This window comes from Macaca mulatta, chromosome 6 (genome assembly GCF_049350105.2).
Source record: "Macaca mulatta isolate MMU2019108-1 chromosome 6, T2T-MMU8v2.0, whole genome shotgun sequence".
Lineage (NCBI taxonomy): Eukaryota > Metazoa > Chordata > Mammalia > Primates > Cercopithecidae > Macaca > Macaca mulatta.
The window spans coordinates 97,519,387-97,541,334 of NC_133411.1; the positions used below are offsets into that span (position 1 = coordinate 97,519,387).

The 21,948-nt window shown below is 39.7% G+C and overlaps 1 protein-coding gene across 1 annotated transcript in view; it reads left to right on the top strand.

The window, feature by feature from the left end:
* Positions 1 to 20,482, top strand: part of ADGRV1 (adhesion G protein-coupled receptor V1) — a 594,013-nt gene extending 573,531 nt beyond the window's left edge. Inside the window, exons 88-90 of the mRNA XM_015140403.3 lie at positions 6,378 to 6,569; positions 9,525 to 9,702; positions 20,046 to 20,482. Coding sequence (XP_014995889.3) covers positions 6,378 to 6,569; positions 9,525 to 9,702; positions 20,046 to 20,164 — 489 coding nt within the window. The 3' untranslated portion in view covers positions 20,165 to 20,482. The remainder of the gene's footprint in view (positions 1 to 6,377; positions 6,570 to 9,524; positions 9,703 to 20,045) is intronic.
* The last annotated feature ends 1,466 nt before the right edge of the window (positions 20,483 to 21,948 follow it).

The window sequence follows — 21,948 nt, forward strand, 5'->3', positions numbered from 1 at the left end:
GGCCGAGAAAAAGCACCATAAGTTCCCACTCCAGTTTGCAGGACTGACAGCCTGGTCCCCAGGCTTCAGGCCTTCCCCAGCTTAAAGTTGGGGCCTCAACAGGGACCTTCCCCCTGTACTCCAGAGACTGTCTGCCTGCTGCCACTGTTCATGATGCCCAGGCCGTTTGTACAGAGGGGAGCCTGCAGGCCAGTGCTAAGCTGCCCTCAGCCCCACTCAGCCTCCCTCCCATGTTCATTGGCATTCTAAGTCTGGAAGGGGTCAAGGCAGCAGGGGGATAGTATGTCAGTGCTGCCCTGAGTGTGTGTATACCTGACTGGGTTGCAACTGTGCCTGGGCTTGGCCTCAACTTTGCTCTGAGATTGGAGCAGGCACTGGGAGTGTGGAGAGGCCAGGCAGTGGGAGCTGGCACTTCTGAGCCTGCAGGGGCAGCAGGGGGCTTCCTGGGCCCTTGAGAGTGTAGATATGCCCAGGTCTGCAGCTGCAGCTTGGGTGGCTGCAGTGGCACCCAAAAGGTCAGGGCTCCTGTCTTCTGCCAGCCCCCACCAGCTCTATGGAGTTCAAAGCCCAGCCATACCTCCCCTTTTGCAGCCAGCTTCTCCACAGCAGCCACTCCAGATGGGCCATTGCTACCATCAATAGTGTGTATGGTCAATCCAGATATTACTGAAGATATTTTCTTGTTTGTTTTTAGAGGCAGGTTCTGGCTCTGTTACCCAGGCTGCAATGCAGTGATGCAAACATGGCTCACTGCAGCCTCAGCCTCTTCGGCTCAGGCAATCCTCCTGCTTAGCATCCTAAGTAGCTGGGATAGCAGAGGTGTGCTACCATGCCTGGATAATTTCTTTTTTATTTTTTGTAGAGATGGGGTCTCTAGGTTGCCCAGGCTAGTCTCAAACTCCTGGTCTCAAGTGACCTTCCCCTCTTGGTCTCCCAAGCCATTGGGATTACAGGCATGAGCCACTACGCCCAATCTAACTAAAGACTTTTGAAAGCATTTTTTATGATTGTAGTAGGAGAACCAACAAAATAATCAAAATCATAATGCATAGAAAGAATTCCCTTCCCTGTCAGCTTTCACTAGGTAAAGAATAGGAAGAACAGATGGATTATATAGGTCCTGCTTCTAAAACAGTTAAGCTGTTATATTGTAAACAGTTAAGCTATTGTTGTATTTGTGAGTAACTTGAGATTAGGAGCCAAATATTTTATATTTACATCTCAGTGCTTGGCAATGCACATAGTGGGTGATCAGCAATCTTGGATTAAATAATTGAGAATCCAGATTCTCTCTTATAATTCTTTCACAGACTGGCATACAAAAGGGAGCCTGAGATTTAACGTGCAGTGTTTGGAACGGGGACTTGTTTTTATCCTGAGGTCAGAAACCTCCACAGCTGAGTACTTTGGATAATGAAAGTTCATTTTCTATATTTGCCCAGCTTGGGCTGGACACAGGCAAATGTCATACGATATGCATTTAAACATTCTTTTCTTTCCATTTTAAGCATTTGTGTTTACTGCAGCACATCTCAAAGATTCAGAATATTTACTGTATATTTCTATGCTTTTAAGAAAAAAAATGCAGCTTTCACATGCAAGTTAATTTCAGCAGGCACATCCTTTCCTGAAGCAAAAAAGGCTAGATATAAAAACAAACAAGAGGGAGAATACACTGTTTTAACAAATGGGTCCTTAGAGATGGATTTTAAAGCATGGATTTTGTTTCCTGATCTAGATTTTACCCTATCACTTCACAACACTGAGAGAAATCCTGAAATAAATCAGTAACATTTGCACAATTTTTAAGGCTGACAGTTTTATTTTTTTCCTGTTTTGTCTATTGCTGTAGCCAATGTAATTAGGTCATACCCATGTGAAAAGTTTATTGTACAAGAAAAATTTTGGATGTGTGTGAGTATTTTCAGGAAGATTTGTTTCTGCTAATGTTCATGATGTCCTTTGCACATGAAACTAATTCACTTATTATCGTACACAATTTAGAATATTATTATTGTTTCCAAAAAAACAAACAACTCTAATTCAAAGGGAAACACATGTTTGTTTGCTTTTCTATCATGGTTAGAGCAGTTACACTTAAAAGTATTTTTAGCAGATAAACCACTGATTTTAAAACATATTTTTTAACAATACAGATTAGATGCCAACCCAAGCAGGGATCATTCGAGTAGAAAGGGGAGAAAGGACTAAATTATAATAGTATTCCAGAAATGGCAGCAGAAATCAAACGCTAGCCTACATACCTTGAGCATTGCCCTCTAATTTCACTTTTATAAAAGTTGTTTGTAATTCTTAGGTCCTGGGTATTTTCTAACAGACTTTTTATGATTATATCAACAGATGTAAGTTTCAGGCCCACATGAAAATTATTGCTTCTACACTCCCAGAAATGTTAGGAACCATGGGAGAATGCCATTTTTCACAAAATGAAGATACTTATTCATGTTTTCTGAAAAATCTTGATGTTAACTCATTTTCTTCTTTAATAAGCTGAATGCCTTGCTTTTATTTTTATGTATTAATTTAATAATTTTAGTAACTATTTAATTGAGATTCTTACTTGCTTCCGAAACATAAGCACCAGGATGAATAGACACAAGAGTCATAATTTAACATATTTTATTGGCTGAGCATAAAGGTCACAATTACCAAGCTTTATAGACACACCATTAGAAGTATACAATAGATCCTTTGTAGAGACCATGAAGGAGAGCTAGTGTAGGCGATGTCAGGAACAGCAATACAAATTTTGAGTTGCTGTCTGTGACAAAAGCAGAGCAATTGTCAAGAATTTGACTGGGTCGCAAAAGAATTTAAAGGGCCAGCAGCTCTTTAAGAATGCACGCATTAGCATTAGCTTTATCCTTACGTAACATTTACTGTGAGGCAAGGCATGCCAAATATTAAGCAATCTACTGAATTCCTCTGAGTCCCTACCCAGTGATTCTATTTTCAAATGAGATAGGTAGGTGAGATATACAAATGAAATCAGGAGGCTTGATTAATGCTGCCCTTTCAGAAATCTACAATGTGAATGGATCACTATTTGTACCCCAGTTTATGCATTTTGCTAAGAAAAAAAGGGAAATAAGTGAAATAGATGGGAAAATATGGTACTTTTTTGGAAGGAAAGAAGTTTCCGTTCTAAAACAAAATGTACATGGCTAATCAGATATACTTCTGCAATTCTGTTTTCATGTATTAATAGAGCTAGATTTCAGCTTCGCTTAAGTTTTTACCAAGAGAAGAATTTGAGGGCATGGTGTCTTGCACCTGTAATCCCAGCCCTATGGGAGGCCAAGGTGGGCATATCTCATGAGCTCATAAATTCAAGACCAGCCTGGGCAACATGGCAAAACACCATCTGTACAAATAAAAAATAAAAATAGAAAACTAGCCGAGCATGGTGAAACATGCTCGTGGTACCAGCTACAGGGGAGGCTAAGGTAGGAGTATCGCTTGAGCCCAGGAGGCAGGTAGCACCACTGCTGGGATTGCACCACTGCACTCTAACTGAACTCCAGTCTGGGTGACAGAGCAAGACCTTGTCTCAAAAAAAAAAAAAAAAAAAAAAAAAAAAAGATTTGTTAGTGAGAGGTCAGTTTTCCTAAATTACATTGACTAAATTTTTTGTGACATTCAGAATTTGCCATGGTCGCTTGCTAGACTCCTAACATGTTCTGTAAATTCTCAGCTTTTAGTAGAATTTGAAGAATGCTTGTGGAAAACCAGTGATGCTTTCAACCATTGGTATGGTTTGGTTCTGTGTTCCCACCCAAATCTCACCTTGGATTGTAATAATCCCCATGTGTCAAGGGCAGGACAAGATGGAAGTAGTTGGATCATGGGGGCAGTTTACCATGCTGTTCTCATGATAGTGAGTGTGTCTCATTAGATCTGATGGTTTCATATGCATCTAGCATTTCTCCTGCTTGCACTCATTCTCTTTCCTGCCTCTCTGTGAAGAGGTGTCTTCTGCCATAATTGTAAGTTTTCTAAGGCCTCCCCAGCTACGTGGAACTGAGTCAATTAAACCTCTTTTCTTTATAAATTACCCAGTCTCAGGTATTTCTTTATAGCAGTGTGAGAACAGACTAATACAGTAAATTGGTACCTCAGAGAGTGGGGTGCTGCTATAAAGCTATCCAAAAATGTGGAAGCGCCCTTGGAACTGGGTAATAGGCAGAGGTTGGAACAGTTTGGAGGGCTCAGAAGAAGACAAGAAAATGTGGAAAAGTGTGGAACTTCCTAGAGATTTGTTGAATAGCTTTGACCAAAATGCTGATAGTGATGAGGACGATGAAGTCCAGGCAGAGGTGGTCTCAGATAGAGACAAGGAACTTGTTGGGAACTGGAGTAAAGGTGACCCTTGCTATGCTTTAACAAAAAGACTGGTATCATTTTACCCCCTCCCTAGAAATCTGTGGAACTTTTGAACTTGAGAGAGTTAATTTAGATTATCTGGTGGAAGAAATTGCTAAGCAGCAGAGCATTCAAGACGTGACAAAGCATAAAAGTTTGGAAAATTTGCAGCCTGACGATGCAGTAGAAAAGAAAAACCCATTTTCTGGGGAGAAATTAGAGCCACCTGCAGAAATTTGCATAAGTAATGAGAAGCCAAATGTTAATTGCCAAGACAATGGGGAAAATATCTCCAGGGCATGCACCGCAGCCCCTCCCATCACAGGCCCAGAGGCCTGTGAGAGAAAAATGGTATCCTGGACCTGGTCCAGGGCCTCCCTGCTGTGTGCCATGTGTCCTCGCTGCTCCAGTCATGACTAAAAGGGGCCAAGGTACATCTCAGGCTATTGCATCAGAGGGTGCAAGCCCCCAGCCTTGCCAGCTTCCACATGTTGCTGGTCCTGTGGGTATGCAGAAGGCAAGAATTGAGTTTGGGAACCTCTGCCTAGATTTCAGAGGGTATATGGAAATGCCTGGACACCCAGGCAGAAGTTTGCTGCAGGGGTGGAGCCCTCATAAAGAACCTCTGGTAGGGCAGTGCAGAAGGGAAATTGGGGTTGGAGCCCCAACACAGAGTCCCCACTGGGGCACTGCCTCAGTGAGAAAAGGCCCACCATCTTCTAGATCCCAGAATGGTTTATCCACAAACAGTATGCACCATGCACCTGGAAAAGCCACAGACACGCAAAGCCAGCCTGCGAAAGCAGCTGGGAGGGGGTCTGTAATGTGCAAAGCCACAGAGGTAGAGCTGTCCAAGGCCGTGGGAACCCACCTCTTGCATCAGCATGAACCTGGATGTAAGACATAGAGTCAAAGATAATTTTGCAACTTTAAGGATTAATGACTGCCCTATTGGATTTTGGACTTGCATGGAGTCTGTAGCCCCTTTGTTTTGACCAATTACTCACATTCGGAATGGGTGTATTTACACAATGTCTGTATCCCCATTGTATCTAGGAAGCAACTAACTTGCTTTTTGAATTTACAGGCTCAGAGGCGGAAGAGACTTGCCTTGTCTCAGATGAGACTTTGGAGTTGGACTTTTGGGTTAATGCTGGAATGAGTTAAGACTTTGGGGGACTGTTGGAAGGACATGATTGTGTTTTGAAATGTGAGGACATGAGATTTGGGAGTGTCCAGGGGCGGAATGATATGGTTTGGCTCTGTGTTCTCCACATCTCACCTTGAATTGTAATAATCCCCACGTGTCAAGGGCAGGACCAGGTGGAAATAATTGGATCATGGAGGCAGTTTCCTCCATGCTGTTCTCATGATAATTAGTGAGTCTCATGAGATCTCTTGGTTTTATAAGCGTCTGGCATTCCCACCTCCTTGCACTCATTGTTTCTCCTGCCACCCTATGAAGAGGTGCCTTCCACCATGATTACAAGTTTCTTGAGGCCTCCCCAGTCATGTGGAACTGTGAGTCAATTAAACCTCTTTCTTTATAAATTACCCAGTCTTGGCTGGGCACGGTGGCTCACGCCTGTAATCCCAGCACTTTGTGAGGCCAAGGTGAGTGGATCACATGAGGTCAGGAGTTCAAGACCAGCCTGGCCAACATAATGAAACTCTGTCTTTACTAAAAATATAAAAATTAGCCAGGTGTGGTGGCACACATCTGAGGTCCCAGCTACTCAGGAGACTGAGGCAGGAGAATCACTTGAACCCAGGAGGCAGAGGTGCAGTGAGCCAAGATTGTGCCACTGCACTCCAACCTGGGTGACAGAATGAAACTCCATCTCAAAAAAAAAAAAAAGAAAGAAAAACAAATTACCCGGTCTTGGGTATTTCTTCATAGCAGCATGAGAATGGACCAATACAACCATGCTTATTCTTCAGCTACAGTAGCAGGACTGCCTTTGACATACTGATGTTCTTTTTTTTTTTTTCAGGGACTTTATGTTTTCGTGGTTTATTTCATTTTACACAACCAAACGTGTTGCCCTATGAAGGCCAGTTACACTGTGGAAATGAATGGGCATCCTGGACCCAGCACAGCCTTTTTCACGCCCGGGAGTGGAATGCCTCCTGCTGGAGGGGAAATCAGCAAGTCCACTCAGAATCTCATCAGTGCTATGGAGGAGGTGTCTGCCCTTGCCCTTTCATTCTCTCTCTGTCTCTGTCTGTCTGTCTCTCTCTCTGTGTGTCTGTCTGTCTGTCTCTCTCTCTCTCTCTCTCTGTCTCTCTCTGTGTCTCATTGACAGGCTGTCTACCTTGTAAAGAGTACAAGATGAATGACACTAGGTGATTTTTAAATCTTACATACTGACATCTTCTGACCTATGGTACTTGATTTCCTTACTGCAGCATCACACCCATTGTCTAATTCTTTCTCTTCCTCACCCTGTGAACTAGACTGACCAGCAGTTTGTATTGGGAAATCAGATAGAGTATAATTTGACATTTCTTTCTTCAAAATCTTTCTAATTTGACATGCCAGTGACTGGGTCTGCCAAGGAAATGATTCTTAAGATGTTATTTTTCCTAAAAATACTTTCATAGCTCTCTTCCTCCACCCATTCCAACTCACTACCTCAATCCCAAAAAACAGAGAAAAGAAATTAAGCCAAACTTCTTTTCAATTTACATACTAGAAAATATTTCAGAAAAAAAGCTCAGAAGAGTGCTTCTGCAGCACTATTGGAAAATCTAGCCAGGATTTCCTCTGTACAAATCTACCTCCCACTGCTCTCTGCATTCTGTCCTCATCATTTTTATTTCCTGTGCATGAATCCCATTGCCACCAGCTTGTCAGTAATGCTGCCCCTAGCACTGGGGCACTGCTCACATTTTAAAACATCCCTGAATTCCTCTGGCCAGGAGGAGATAGTAACAAAGGCCTCTAAAAATTTCTGCAGTGTCCAAGATGTGCTTGGTTACCATTTTTTTATGAGCTCGTATTGCCCTCTTTGTATTAAGGACCCAAGGAAAACAGTATTTGTGTTTACTTCCTGAAAAATGGCAGGAAATGAAGGTACACCTGTCTGAAAAGGTAACAGTTTATATTAATAGATAGATGGATGGAGAGATAGGCAGATAGATAGATCAATAGACTGATAACTTACCTGCCCAGAGATAACTTTTGTCCTTTGTAGCAATATGGAAAGTAATTTTACTTATGTTAGGTTAAAGTTAAGGTAAATATTCACAATTCAAGTACTATATGTATTTTTAGTTTTAATGAGAAATTTTAATATACAGAATTATTAACTAGTAACAGAAACAGAGTAGAAAGGTGGTTGTCAAGTGCTGGGGGTGAAAGAAATGAAGGATTTTGATCCAAGGATTTTGATCAAAATTTCAGTTACAAAATGAATTAGTTCAAGTACAGTTTTTAAAAATCAAGCTATATCTTTAGTATCCTTAAATTTTTGGAAATCTAGTATGACTTCTCTATCCCCAAAGTTCTTAAAATAGACTTATTTCATCACAGCAGGTCCAATGGAAACAGGGATTTTTTAGGATCAAGAATTCAGAAATGAATCTTAAAATTTTTTTGAATGGTTGCTCAGTCTAGCATTTGTTTAGATCTGAGCTGTCCAATACAATAACCATTAGCTGCATGTGGCTATTTAAATTTAAACTAAAATTAGGCAACATTAAAGAGTCAGTTTATCATTCACCCTCACCACATTTTAAGTGCTCAACAGCCACATGTGTTTGGTAGCTGCCATATTGGAGAACACAGATATAACACATTTGTATCACTGCAGAAAGTTTTATTGGACACTGCTGGTCTAGATGTTCAACTTCCTAGTGAAATTTTTTAAGGTTCATCTTTTCCTCTCAAGTTCATTTCTAAAGTTCTCAGATCGCTGTTCTCAGAAATGAAGTGTCTTTGCTGTCTCTCAGAACACCCTATGTTGGTAGGCAGTAGCTGTTAACAGTCCAATTCTTGGGCCAGAGCCACCACTTGGGTGCTCATTTGGGTGTTGTGCAACAGCAGAGCCTGAAGTGTGCTCTGCATTCCTCAGAGGCTTAGAATTGGCCTTGATTCAGCTGTCAGTGAGGTGCTGTCAGAGACATTCTAAAAAGCCATGCAGAGAAAGGAAAGTATAGGAAAGAAGGATTAAGAGGTTGTTTATCAGTAACCTAGAGGGATGTAAATACATTTAATCATTCCAGGATAGAGCTATCTTTTTAATCATTCAATCCAAAACAAGGAGGAATGCTAGGAAAGTATTTTTCTCAATTTAGTATGTCCTTATAGATACCTACTATATTTAAAATCCTGTGTGGCATTTTAGATAAAGGATTAGGAGGATTCGTCTCCATTTCTTATATTTTTTAACAGAGTCTTCTTTGTACACATCTTCCCAAAAAATGTATTTATTGGGTTAAAAATTAGTTTTCATTCCCCACACGTGACAACATAGAAATCTATAAGTAATTCAAATAGAGACATTGTTTAGAATCACAGATTAAATTGTCTCAGGGAGAGACATAATTTTTAAAGAATAAAGATAAAATTAAAGTTGTTTTGTTTTTGTTTTTGTTTTTTTAGTAGAGATAGGGTGTCTCTCTGTCACCCAGGCTGGAGCATAGTGGCATGATCATAGCCCACTGCAGCCTCGAACTTCTGAACTCAAGTGAGTCTCCCACCTCAGCCTCCTGAGTAGCTGGGAATACAGGTACACACCACCACACCCAACTAATTTTTTACATTTTAAAATTTTTTGTAGATATGGAGGTCTCACCATCTTGTCCAGGCGGGTCTCTAACTCCTGGGATCAAGCAATCCTCCCACCAAAATTTAAGGCCAGGTATGGTGGTTCACACCCGTAATCATAGCACTTTGAGAAGTTGAGGCAGGATCTCTTGAGCCCAGGAGTTTGAGACCAGCCTGAGCAATGTAATGAGACTCCATCTCTACCAAAAAAAATTATAAATAAGTAAAGGTCTAGTTTCAAAATAGTGCCACCACCCTTTAACAAGGTCTTTGTAAGGAAAGGCAGAGATCAATTGTTCATATGGATTTCATAGTGAATGTGTATGCATTCATATTATGATTTCTTTTTCCCCCATCCCAATCTAAAAAGGTGCCACCTGACTGGGAGAGAGCATCCTTCCAACAGGCCAGTCAGGCCAGCCCTGATTTAAAGCCAAGTCCACAAAATGGAGCCACATTCCCATCCTCTGGAGGATATGGCCAGGGGTCGCTGATAGCTGATGAGGAGTCCCAGGAGTTTGATGATTTGATATTTGCATTGAAAACTGGTATGTATGAACCCATGAACCACATTACAAGGAGGCACTCTTGCTATGTTAGAATTTATATTTTCTTCCCATGAAGTTGCAAAGTACTATCAGTCACCCTTAGCACATCCTGATTCTCATGACCCATTCCTAATCCCGGGAAAACTCTAGGATATTTTGTTCTTGGCACAAAATATAAGACAACCTAAAAATAATTTACAACTTGCTTTCAAAAAAGGCATACTCTAACTAAATGTAAATATCCCTGTCCTGGAATCTTGCTAGAACACCAAGATACTATTAAGTTTGCTATAGACAGTTGATAGGGATCTCACTGAGGGAGTTTTGCCTCTGGCCTGCCAAAGAGACCTTCTTATGGAGTTCCTTTGAAGCAGAAACTTTCAAAGGCAACATAATGAGCATGGTATAGTTCTATAATTTCCAAGGGCTATCACATACAATAATTCTTTGACCCTCCTATATATTCAGTCCCACTCAACTTTGAGACCCCAGTGAATAGTTCTTACAGAATGAGAGGAAAACAGTCCTAAAGGTCCCAGCTCATCAGCATATGATGCTGGAAACAGGCTAAGGCAATAAAAGACCATGAAACAGCCTGATTAAAGGTCACACGCTCCTGGGTGAAACAGTTAGTGGATATCATTCTTTCCTGTGTGTCTAAATGATAGCTGCATTCATAATAGAAATATAGTGGATATTTTATTGGGGAAATTCTATTTTGAACATTAAAAGAAAACCATAAACTAATCTGAGTTGTTTTCAAATCAAATATGCAGTTTAAAAATTGCTTCTCCTCAGAAAAATTTTGAACTGACACCTATAAAAATCACAGTGCATTTTAATTTCTAGATATCCACATGAGCAAGAAGATATGTCCATGCCCAGTTGAAGTTATTAAAATATTTATTCGAAAGTGCATTTTACTATCTTATAGTTTTATTGTTTGGCTCTAAAGTATATTGCTTTGCTAAAACATTTTTCTTCATTATTTTGAAGTTAAAAGTTTACATTATATCTTGAAAATACTCCAAAATGCCTAAGAATAACAGCATATTTTCACGTATCATATTTTACAACCTTCCCAAGGTTACATAGTTAAGAAATGGCGGCGGAGCAAAGCAGCAGAGGCAGGCCACCTGACCCTGAGACCATGCTCTCAGTCACTGTGCCACAACCGCCTCGCAAGTGCTTTGTTAAGAATGGCAAATCCGATCTGTATTAGTCCATTCTCACACTGTTATGAAGAAATACCACAGACTGGGCAATTTATAAAGGAAAGGGGTTTAATTGACTCACATGGCTGGGGAGGCTTCAGGAAACGTACAGTCATGGCGGAAGGCAAAGGAGAAGCAGGCACCTTCTTCACAGGGTGGCAGGACAGAGTGAGTGCAAGCAGGGGAAATGCCAGACACTTGTAAAACCATCAGATCTTGTGAGACTCACTCACTATCACAAGAATAGCATAGGGTAAACCGCCCCCATGATCCAATTGCCTCCACCTGGTCCTGCCATCCACACGTGGAGAATATAGGGCTAGAATTACAATTATAATTGAATTGTACAATTACAATTGAATCTTACAGTTCAAGATGAGATTTTGGGTGGGGACACAGCCAAATCATATCACTATAGAAAGGAATAAGAACTCAACCCTATACTCAGATTAGTGCTTAGAATAACCTTTGCTAGATATTGTTGAATGCTGAGTGAGTGGATGAATTTGAACAATGAAGCTTAGAGTTTGCTAGGAAAAATAGGCATTCACACAAACATGACATAAGAAAGAATAAAGTAATGGAGAGAGTTATAAATGACAGAGGAGATGAAGAGGTAACAGAAAATTCTCTATGAATTCTTGAAGGATGTACAGGTTTTAAACAAGTAAAGAATGGAGGAAAGGGCATTAGGAACTGAGAGAATAGAATTAGCAGGAGCCCAGAGGCTTAATGGCATGTGGCCTCTTTTAGAACCAGTGCTGCTGTGGCAGGGGCAGAGAGTGAGAGAAGCCAGGCAGCAGAAGGCAGGCCTGACAGGTAGCTTGCGGGCACCATCGATTGTCTACTAGAGTTCCCCAGCTGGGTTTCAGCAAATACCCGCCCTTAGCTATTCATAGTCATTCCTCAGTGGGAGGATCCCTGACCCAGTATATTTGAGAAATTGCAGAGATTCACAATTCACATTAGCATTTTAGCAGCTCTGAAATGTTCCAGACAAAGGAAACCCATTTTGCTTAATTTAACCTGGTCTTTCCAGAACACTAGCAATACATTCATTTTGGGGGAGCAGAACACTCACTGATAACTTTGCGTAATATTAAAATGCTATTCAGATGCCATGGTAAGGAGTGAGAGTTTTATAGAGCATAGTGAGCCATGTAGGCTTTGGAGAAAAGGAATGGCATGTTCCTATTGGTTTTGAGGCAAAATAACTCTTATGAAAGTATGAAGAAATAAATTTAGAAGCAACATCACAAAGGCTGGGAGGTTATTACAGTGTTCCAAAAGAATGAGGTTAAGGCCTCAAATCTGGAGAGTGGAAATAAAAATGAGAAGACGAGCTTCCCAACAAGAGGAATGCTGAGGAAAAACTGAGGGACAATCTTCCAAAGCTCATGCTTCTCACCATGATGGCTGACTGAAGGAAAAATATATAGAGCATTTGTTTGTTTATGCTAATAAACAAATAGATTTGGTTCAGCCAACATGCAGGAGAAAACTGATAAGTTTAGATGTCAACATCAGGCCTGGTGGCTCCTAAATATTCAGGTTTGGATCTTAAGTGAGGGACCAGGGTAAAAGGGAATGATTTGAAATGCATCAGCACAGAGACTATATTTGAAGCTATGGAGATGAAAAAAGGTTGATCTGGGAGAATGGAAGGAGAGAGAAGAGAAGAAAGGAAAAGAGATGAGGAAGTCAGGGGAGAAGGAGGAAGGGAAACAAGAATATTATAGGTAATACCAACATTTAAAGAGTGAATTAGAAGACAGTCTCACAAAGAAACTGTAGCAAGTTCAAAAAGAAAACCAAAGAGGAAGGAGTTTCAGGAAGTAAGAAATGATTGGCTGGATAAAACGTTCCTTAAAGTCAGGGCTGAAAAGGGACTTTCAGACTACAAGTTGTTCTCAAGGCAGATTATGTCCTCACTGCTACAGTGTCATCAGTTGTTGAAGTTATGACACCGGAAACATAAAGTGAATTCTTGGAACATAATTAAATTAGATCTATATTACATTACATCTTATATTTATATAACAACTATGAAGTGCATTCGGTTCTAGAATGTAAGGAATGTCTTGCTTACTTATAGATTTGGTTCAGCATTCCTTTAGAGTTCCCTGAACTCACTAGGAAATAAATACTTTAAAAGACCAAAATAAAAATCTCTAACACTTGGTTCCCTATATTTTTAGAAAAAGTACTGTAGTAATCAAGTATCAGCCACTGGACACTTTCCCTTCTAGAATATGGTCAAATAAAGGATCAGTCTACATGCCATTCCGTCTACAGCAGTTATAATTGACTCATAAGGCCAGATTCAGCCCAACAAAGTGCTTTGCTTGATCCATATAACATCTTAACATTTTTTAAGCCAATATTAAAAATTTAGAGCTATTTTCTAAAAATGTAGAATTTCTAGAAAAATCTAGCAAGAGTCTTTGAAGTCGAGCACAGCACTGCTTGCTTGGAACTGAGTAGTAGCAGCCCCTTTGGACGTGAGCTCTTCCATTTTCTAGTGCCTACTGGGCCCATGTCACTGGTTTATGAAAACCTCCTTGGCCGCTAGGACATTTGAGTTTGCAAACCTTGATCTCTCTCAGGTCCACCTTCACTATGGCCCACTCCAAGTCAAGTACTGAAACAGTGGGTCTTCCATGTCTCTTTCATTTGAACCCCTAAACAACTTGTCAAAGCTATGGAGCCTTTTGCATATGTTTAAAAAGTTTTTCACAATCAGTTTAAATAGTATCAAATAATGTAATTTCCACTGTATCATACATTTTGGTGTTTGAAAATAAAAATTTTACATTATTTTTTTAAACTAACCCAAAGGCTCTTTGCTAACTACCTTAGCAATGTAATATCTAGTTATTCATTCTTTAAATATATGAACAGGCTTTTTTTTATAATTGGAAATTTGACATCACTTTCTTTTCTCCTTGAACTTATATTTCCATTCTACTTTCTCCATGGAATTTTATCCTACTATAATATATTTCATACTTACAATTCATTTTACTCATATTTCTCTCCAACAGAACATGTTTTTAAATTAGAACTAATTTTTTTTCTGTGGCCATAAGACTCTAAGGTGTTCAAAATTTCTTTTATACTGTGACCATCACAATTATTCCTAGTGTACAGTTCAACATATCAACATGAGTAACAGAAACGTCTGTTTTGGTAAATGATTGTCAAAAATGAAAAAGACTAATCAGAATAATAGATATGGAAATTCAAGATCTGGGAATGTATTCCTTTAAAGCTGTCCTTCCCATACCACCTTGTACTCCTTGAAAAGGAATCATGTACCACAAGTTAAGGGAATCCCAGCCTGAAGACTTCTACTGCAGGTGCTTTACATCCTGCAGAGGCATTGACCTGGAGTGATGTGCAGCATTACATTATGAGGAGGGGCAGCCAGCTCCCACATTCACCACTGACTTTAGCCAAATCGTTAACCACCTCTTCTCACCTATAAAAATCCTACATTGCAAAGATTTCCGTATTCTCAAATAACAGTTTCTACCATGTATCTGATAATTTTCTACTTGAGATTATGTGACAGTGAGCCACCAATTTCTGCCCATGTCCTAGGCTTTCTGGCAGGCCTCCAATCTCTCCTTACATCTGCAACCAACCTTAGAGAACACTGTAAATTTAAGGCAAAAATGGGCCTTTGGCATTCAACAGCCATTCTTTTTAACCTCCTCCTTTCTTAGCTATAGCATCATTCATAATAAAGTTTTCTATAAACAGGTAAAAGATAAAAGCTTTTTCTGTGGTTTTTACATCTTAATAGAAAACTCTTAAAAACCAAAACCTACAAGGTGGAAAAAAGTTCATTTTTAATTGTGGGACTTCAGGCACTGTGGTAGTATCAGATGAAAAGTTATTTGTCTATCCTTCTCAAATTGTACCACCTGTTAATCAGGTTTGTTCTATGTACTTCCCTTACCCTAATATCCTGCACTAAAATATGTGTCGGAGAGTATGTAGGAATCAAGACAGAGGTTAATAAGTCACAAATGAGCAAGTAGGTCACAAGAATAGGAAGCATGGTCCATCCAATGCAAATTCCACATAGAAGCAGGAAGGGTGGCCAGATGAACATGTAGAAATAAGAATCTGGCCTAGTCCTGGGCCAGAGTTTATGTTCTGAAAAACCGGGATTCATCTCAGTATCCCTGGATATGTAACAGTGCTGAGTATCTCAGTTGATGTTCCATATTGGATGGATGGATGGATGGGATTCAGGAAGAGTGACTAGGCCTTTCAATAGCCACTGATACTATTTCCTGTGCCCTTTTAATCTCCCTTAGAATTCATCATCTTTCAGTTAGGAATAATGTTCAGATATTCAAGCACATACTAAAATGCTTGTATTAATTCAGTAGGTAGAATGCCTTTACTGAGTGCAATAGAGAGAATTTAATGTCAGAATGCCATAATAAGGGGCAAGCAGGAGAGCTAACACTCTTTAGCTAAGACATTCTCTTTTTAATTATGTTAAGATTAACCGTGAGAAAGACTATATCTCTAAAAGAGAAAGCTTAAGTAGTCAGTTTCCAGATTAAAAAACATCATCACTTCTTTACAAGCATTTACAAATGTGTCAGCAGACTCCAAATTCATGTTTAATAGCTGCAAATGAATTCTGATGTGAGCAAGACAATGTTTTTGAAGCCACTGTGTTAGTGCATACTTAGTTGCATACTTCAAACTTATATTAAAGGCAAGTATATTAAAATTGTTTGATCTAAAGTAGAAACCCTGGCCCATAAACCAGTCATGGACTTCTTTTTCAATCTAATTTTAGCCATATTACATTTTTTAAAATTTAGAAAAAAACACTATTGACATTTCTAATTTTTAAGTTAAAATATTCGACTTTCTATGAGAAATCCACATTTCACTCTAAAAAAAGATGACATAATGTCTTTCAATTATTTGTTCTTGAAGTACATCAGCACTTCCACAGGCAAGTGAGACACTGAGTTCTAGACTAGTGGTATCCTGATTATTATTTTTTTGTTTGTTTGTTTGTTTTAATAGAGCTGTGTAATGTATCATCAGTGTCCCCAAGACTTTAGGAGAATGGGAACAGTCACCCTGGGACAGCCTCCATTTTAGGGAAGAGGAGAAAGTTCCAAGCAAACTAGTACAGAGACTCAGGGTGAGGGTAGGATGGAAAGGAATGTCTCTATTTACGTTCTTAACAAGGTGTGCCTTGAGTACTGGCATTTCTGTGTTGATCCCAAGTTGACAAGATTCCTGAAAATGTCAAGCTTAGAACATATTGGGCTTAGAAAGGAGTCTTTCTTCAGCAGGGGCTTCTCCCAGAATGACTAACCTGATTCCCCACCATCCCCAGCCCCCTGGCTTCCTGGTATTGTCCGAGGCCGATGACATCAATGTCATGGTAAACATTTCCCTATCAGAAACCTAGACATGATTTATTTTTCAGTTAGAAGAAAATAGATGGCAAGTCCTTGAACACTAATGAAAACATTCAGAATCAAGGCCCAAAATACTCAAACCTCTCCAAGAACTCATCAATAAATTTCTCTTTGCAAGATATCACATCAAACCACAATGACTTATTTAACTTCAAGAAATTCTGCAGCCCAGTGTAGTAAACAAAATTAGGTGAGAATCAAAATGGAAAAGTGGAATTTTGAAAGATTTTGATTTTTTTCCTCAGAAAAAGATGGAAGGGGTGTGGTCTTTAGATCATTGTCACATTGATCATTGTCACAGAGGCCACTCAACTAGCACCTCTCATCCTCACTCAGTCCCTGCATCTGTAAAACAGGACTGATAGTCACCCTATCCTAACCAAAGTATATTAAAATGTTAAGAAAGGTGAAGCTCATGATGAATGTAAATTATTAGTTTTAGTTCCTTTATGATTGCCTGTTCTATCGACCAAAGGAAAGTGTCCCTGTTACCACAGTCGCTGGATTTTTCTTAAACTTTTGGTTTGAAATTTAAGCATGGAAACACCTTTCAGAAAATCAGGATACTTACTGCAAACTACCCGCCTATATCATTTAATGAATTGCAAAGAGATGGGAGACCTGGTTTGTGCTCCCAGGTCTCAGCTTGTTATACTTGTGTGTAATATATGCCTTTTCTGAGTCTCAGTGAGGGATGAGAATTTGGATATTTGTGCATTTCTTTGAACTGGGAAGAAACTGCAAAAGATGATGAGGTGGGTCAGGTAGATGTGGCGACTCAAGAGGAGTCTAGAACTTGCTTACATATCTTGAGTTGCTAAACAAGCTCAGCATGCTTGCAGTAAGGTAGAGCTTGTCTTTCTAGTGTGCTTTGTCCCAGGTGTCATCACACGCTTTATGATGATATTCCTAGTGGGATCTAGAGTGGGCAGACACTGAAATCACTGGGAGTTGGTACTAGTTAAACGATTTGGCCTCAGTCTTCCCTGAGGCCAATCTTGGGGTCCTCTCTGTTCCTCCCTAGTGCTTCCATATTTAGCTCTTCCTTGCTACAGGTTCCAGGGCCTTAGTAACCTCCTTATAGAATGGCCACTATCTTACAATTCACTGAGGTTCTTCCAAATAACACAGTTCTCCTGTTCACAGCAGAGAAACGTGGGCCATTTGTCCTTCGAAGGCCTGGAAGTAGACACAAATGTTACCTTCAGGGGCCAAGCATTATTTATGGTATTCCATAAATGATTGAAGAGGGCTGGGTGAAAACAGAGACAAACTGAAGGACTGCCTGGTCCATGGGTTTTTTTGTTGTTGTTTTTTGTTTGTTTTGTAATGCAGAAATGTAGGCCCAGTGTTGCCTGATCTTCTGGTTGTTTTTTTGTTTTGTTTTGGTTTTTGTTTGTTTTGGTTTTTGTTTTTTCAAGAGAAACCAGAAATCTGATTTTTTTATGTGAAATTGTTAAATTTTAGCAACTTACTAAATTTTTAAAAATACATTGTCATTGGCAATATTCTGTTTCTTGAGGAAAAGAGTTTATGGGTGTTTGTTAAGCATTTTACTTTATGGCTTATGTATACATTATAGATAGGAGTATTATTAAATTTATCATCGAAACCTGGGCAGTGTGAGAGAATAAAGGGGACATGATTAATGATTTTGTCAGGGATGAGAACTTTTCACATTTTATGTCCTCCAGCTCCCTATTTTAATAAGATGGAAAAATAAGTATCTGTAAAAAGGTATAGAGATGGGCCTTGATGGACAGGCAGGAAGACACTCAGGCTGGAATTAACATGCTGCATTCAGGGCATCAGGAGACCTGATCAGTTTCAGAGAAAGCTCTCCAAAAGGCAATGGTTGGGATGCATCTATTTGATAGGCTAGAGACAGATTAAGGACTGATTTGAGAGCCAAAGCAGAAGGTTCCCAACTCAGTGCAACTGGCAATAGGAACTAACATTTGTTCTTGAGAAGGAGAGGGCAGCAGAATACAGAACAGACCAGAGGAACAGAACAGGAGATGAGATGGAACAGGCAGGTTCACGACTTAGGATGCAGAGCACAGTTTATTACTACATTCAGCAGACATTTACTGAACACCTACAGTGTACTGAGCTAGGAGACGAAGATAGGAAGGACATAATCCAGTGGGGGAGTCAGAAATTTTAAAAGAGAATCATCCTGTTTCAAGGGGTAGCAGGGTTGATACTGGTAGGAAGAGTGGAGGCAGCCACATGAAGGAGGTGGGAAGTGAGAAGAGCACCCCAGGCAGAGGTGCCAAAATAAGAATGTGGTGTGAAAAGGCAGTGACCTGCTGCTCCATGTCCTGAGCTTGGAAACCCTAGTGAGACATTAGGAGAGAATGCAGGCAAGAGGATCCTGCAGGCCTTGAAGCAGGGCAGAAGACAAGGCCTCCAGAAATGAGGCAGCAGGAGGAAATGTATGAGAAAGCAGAAGAGGTCTAGAAAGCGCCAGCAGATCAGAGGATGAGATGGGCAAGTACCATGTCACAGAAGCAAAGGGAGGAAGTGGAGTTTCAACAGTGGCCTTTAACAGAGAGAGTGCAAAGGTCAGAGACCCAGAAGAAGGGCTTGGCTAGAAGGTCACTAGTAGGCTCTGGCTTCCATCTCCAGACAGGCTAAGATTAAGCTAATTCACCATTTTCCCACAACTATCAACTCTGCAGAATTGCCTTTTCTTCATCTCAGAAAGGGAAATCCCAGCTGCCTAAGCAACCGGCTTTTCACTTTCCTCCTTGTTTGCAGAGTCTAGTGGGGCTGGCCCTGGTAAGCTCTGGTGATTCATCCAGCACGCCCTATGACCACATCCCCATTGTGTGTGTGTGTAGAGAGGATGATAGTTAGTGTGTTCCTCTGAACTGTATTACAAAAGAAAAGAACATTGTTCTCTAGAAATATGAAAGAAAAAGAAAAGAACAAGCTGTTACTCTAGCATAGTTTTAAGTTTTCTCAATTATCTGAGTTGTAAAAAACAAAACAACAACAAAAAAACAAAACAAAGTAGCAAATAGTGGAGCTTCCTCAAAACAGATTCTGAGCACTGTCAGTAGTTAACTGCTGTGGTGGAATTCCCGTGTGGATCTATTTTGGCACTGTGTTATGTAATTATTTTTATCTTAGGATCAGATCTGAATCATTCAGAGCCAATGTCTTCAGGGCACTGGTGTGACTCCAGGTGTTCTCACATACCTGTCTTTCTTCTCAGATCACTGCCCAACACTGAATCTCAAGTGATGGACCTCAGTGCATATGAGCTCGGGGCCTATATGTTTTGTAACAGCAAATCCTACCCCACTGGTGAAAAAGTCTAATAACCTGACTGGTTTTCTATTTGGATGAGACCCCCATTGAGAGATTATATTCTGATAGTAGGTTACACCTGTCCACCATGTGGAAACAAACAATAAAGATTGAGAACCCAAATGTGTGTCTTTAGAAATTAATCTGTACATTTTAAAAAACTATCAAAGGAAACGTAAAAGATAGTTTCATAATTGTTAGGTATTAATAATATCTATTCTAAATGCATAGCTTATTTTTTACTAATATAATAGAAATAAAAAGAATTGACCTAATGTAAATTGATTCTTAAGAATGCACTGCATTAATAGTTTGGATTTTTGTGTTCATTCTATTTCTGTGGCAGGTGCTGGTCTCAGTGTCAGTGACAATGAATCTGGTCAAGGCAGCCAGGAGGGGGGCACCTTGACTGACTCCCAGATCGTGGAGCTCAGGAGGATACCCATCGCCGACACTCACCTCTAGCACCTCACTAACCATTCGACTGAGCCCACTTTCATATTTGTATCAGCTTTTGTGCTAAAACTCTCTAAGCACATCCACCTGTGTAATAGGAACCTGTGAATTGTACTGGATGATTAACACAAAAGTGACTGTTGTATTTGGAGTATAAATTACTGATTGTGTGTGACCTGAAAATTCACTGCTATAAGAAAGATGGAGTCAGTTTGTATCAGTTAATAGGATGTTCATATTCCAAGAATGTTAGTTGTTTTTTTAAATCATTCCTATATGGCTAACATTGTTTAATGAAAGTAATGCTCAATAAAGCAATAGAATCTATTTGGTATCATCCAGCTTCATTATTCATAAAGAAACATTGTGCATAGGCAAAAAAAGCTAACTCTATATGTAGATGATGACAGGCACCCTGTGCCATCTTGCATGAATCCAGGTGATCCAGAATCAGGACTTCACTGCAGCTAGAAGACTTTAGTTCCTGAAAACTGTAAACTGGTCTGTCTGTTGATGATCCTGCACCTAAATGTTGATGGGAGTACTGAATTTGGCCTAGTCTTTCAACAGTATGTATTTCTGCTCATTATAAAATTAGGGATCTGAACACTTCTCAGAATGAACGTTCTGTCCCCAGTTAAAAATAACTCCATCAAGCATTTTTTCATGCAGTTAAGAAGAGGATCTTTCAAACAATACAGAGTTTGTTTTAGAGAAACATTTCTCGGTTTGGATTTTTCAGTCTTTCTTTGTCTTGGAATGAGACATCAGAAAGTCTATCCCGGAACAAACGCTGTGGTGTTTGTGATGATTTCATTGACTGTGGTTCCAGAAGAATCATCAGGAACAGAACAAGTTTGTCCTGAGGAAGGCATTTTGATTTTTTATTTTGGAATTCTTAAGTATGTTTGAGAAAATCAGTGTCATCTCAAGAAAGGTTAAAAAGGTTAGCTAAGAGAAAATTTGGTTCTGCTAATAATTTTCCTTAGAGCCATAACTAAAAGATCCAAGTGCTTTTTCGTCGCTATTAAGGGTGGCTTTATTTGTTATAAAACCTGAGGTGGCATTATTTATCTTGATAAATTATAAAATGTCTCCTTTTCCTGTGAGTCCTCCCCTTCCCCTACCCCATTCGTCTTATATCGAGTTTTGATAAGTAGACTATCACTGTAAGTAGAAAACGAAGGGTCAGAAGCAGTGGCTTATGCCTGCAATCCCAGCACTTTGGGAGGCCAAGGCGGGGAGGATCCCTTGAGTCCAAGAGTTCAAAACTAGCCTGGGTGACATGGCAAAATTCTGTCTTTACAAAAAAAAAAATACATTAGACATCTAATTATCTAACAAGGGCAATTGTTGATAGCTCTTTTCTATATGTTGCCAAAATTTGAGAAAACCTGACCAAAAAAAAAAGGGTTGCTGGGTTTCTATTGCTATTCAAATTGCCATCTTGATAAAAATCAAAAAGGCTACCTGCCACTGTTCAGCTTGATTCTTTTAAATATTGGAAGGAAAACCCAAGGTTTTACAAGCCACAGTGCTAAAAACAAATAAGATTCATATGCCAATAGCAACAATAGTTTGCCATTCTGTTTCCTCCAAATGTGCATTAAAGTGGGACACCTGCCATATAGTACTGTGTAGGGAGAAGCAAATAAAATCAAATTCTCAAAAATGAAAACCGAAAGGCTAGGACTCTAACACGTCACCTGTGATCTTTCTCTTTCAGTAGGCTTGATCCTCTTTCTCTCCATGACATTTCCTTAACACCTTTACTGAGATATCATTCACATTCC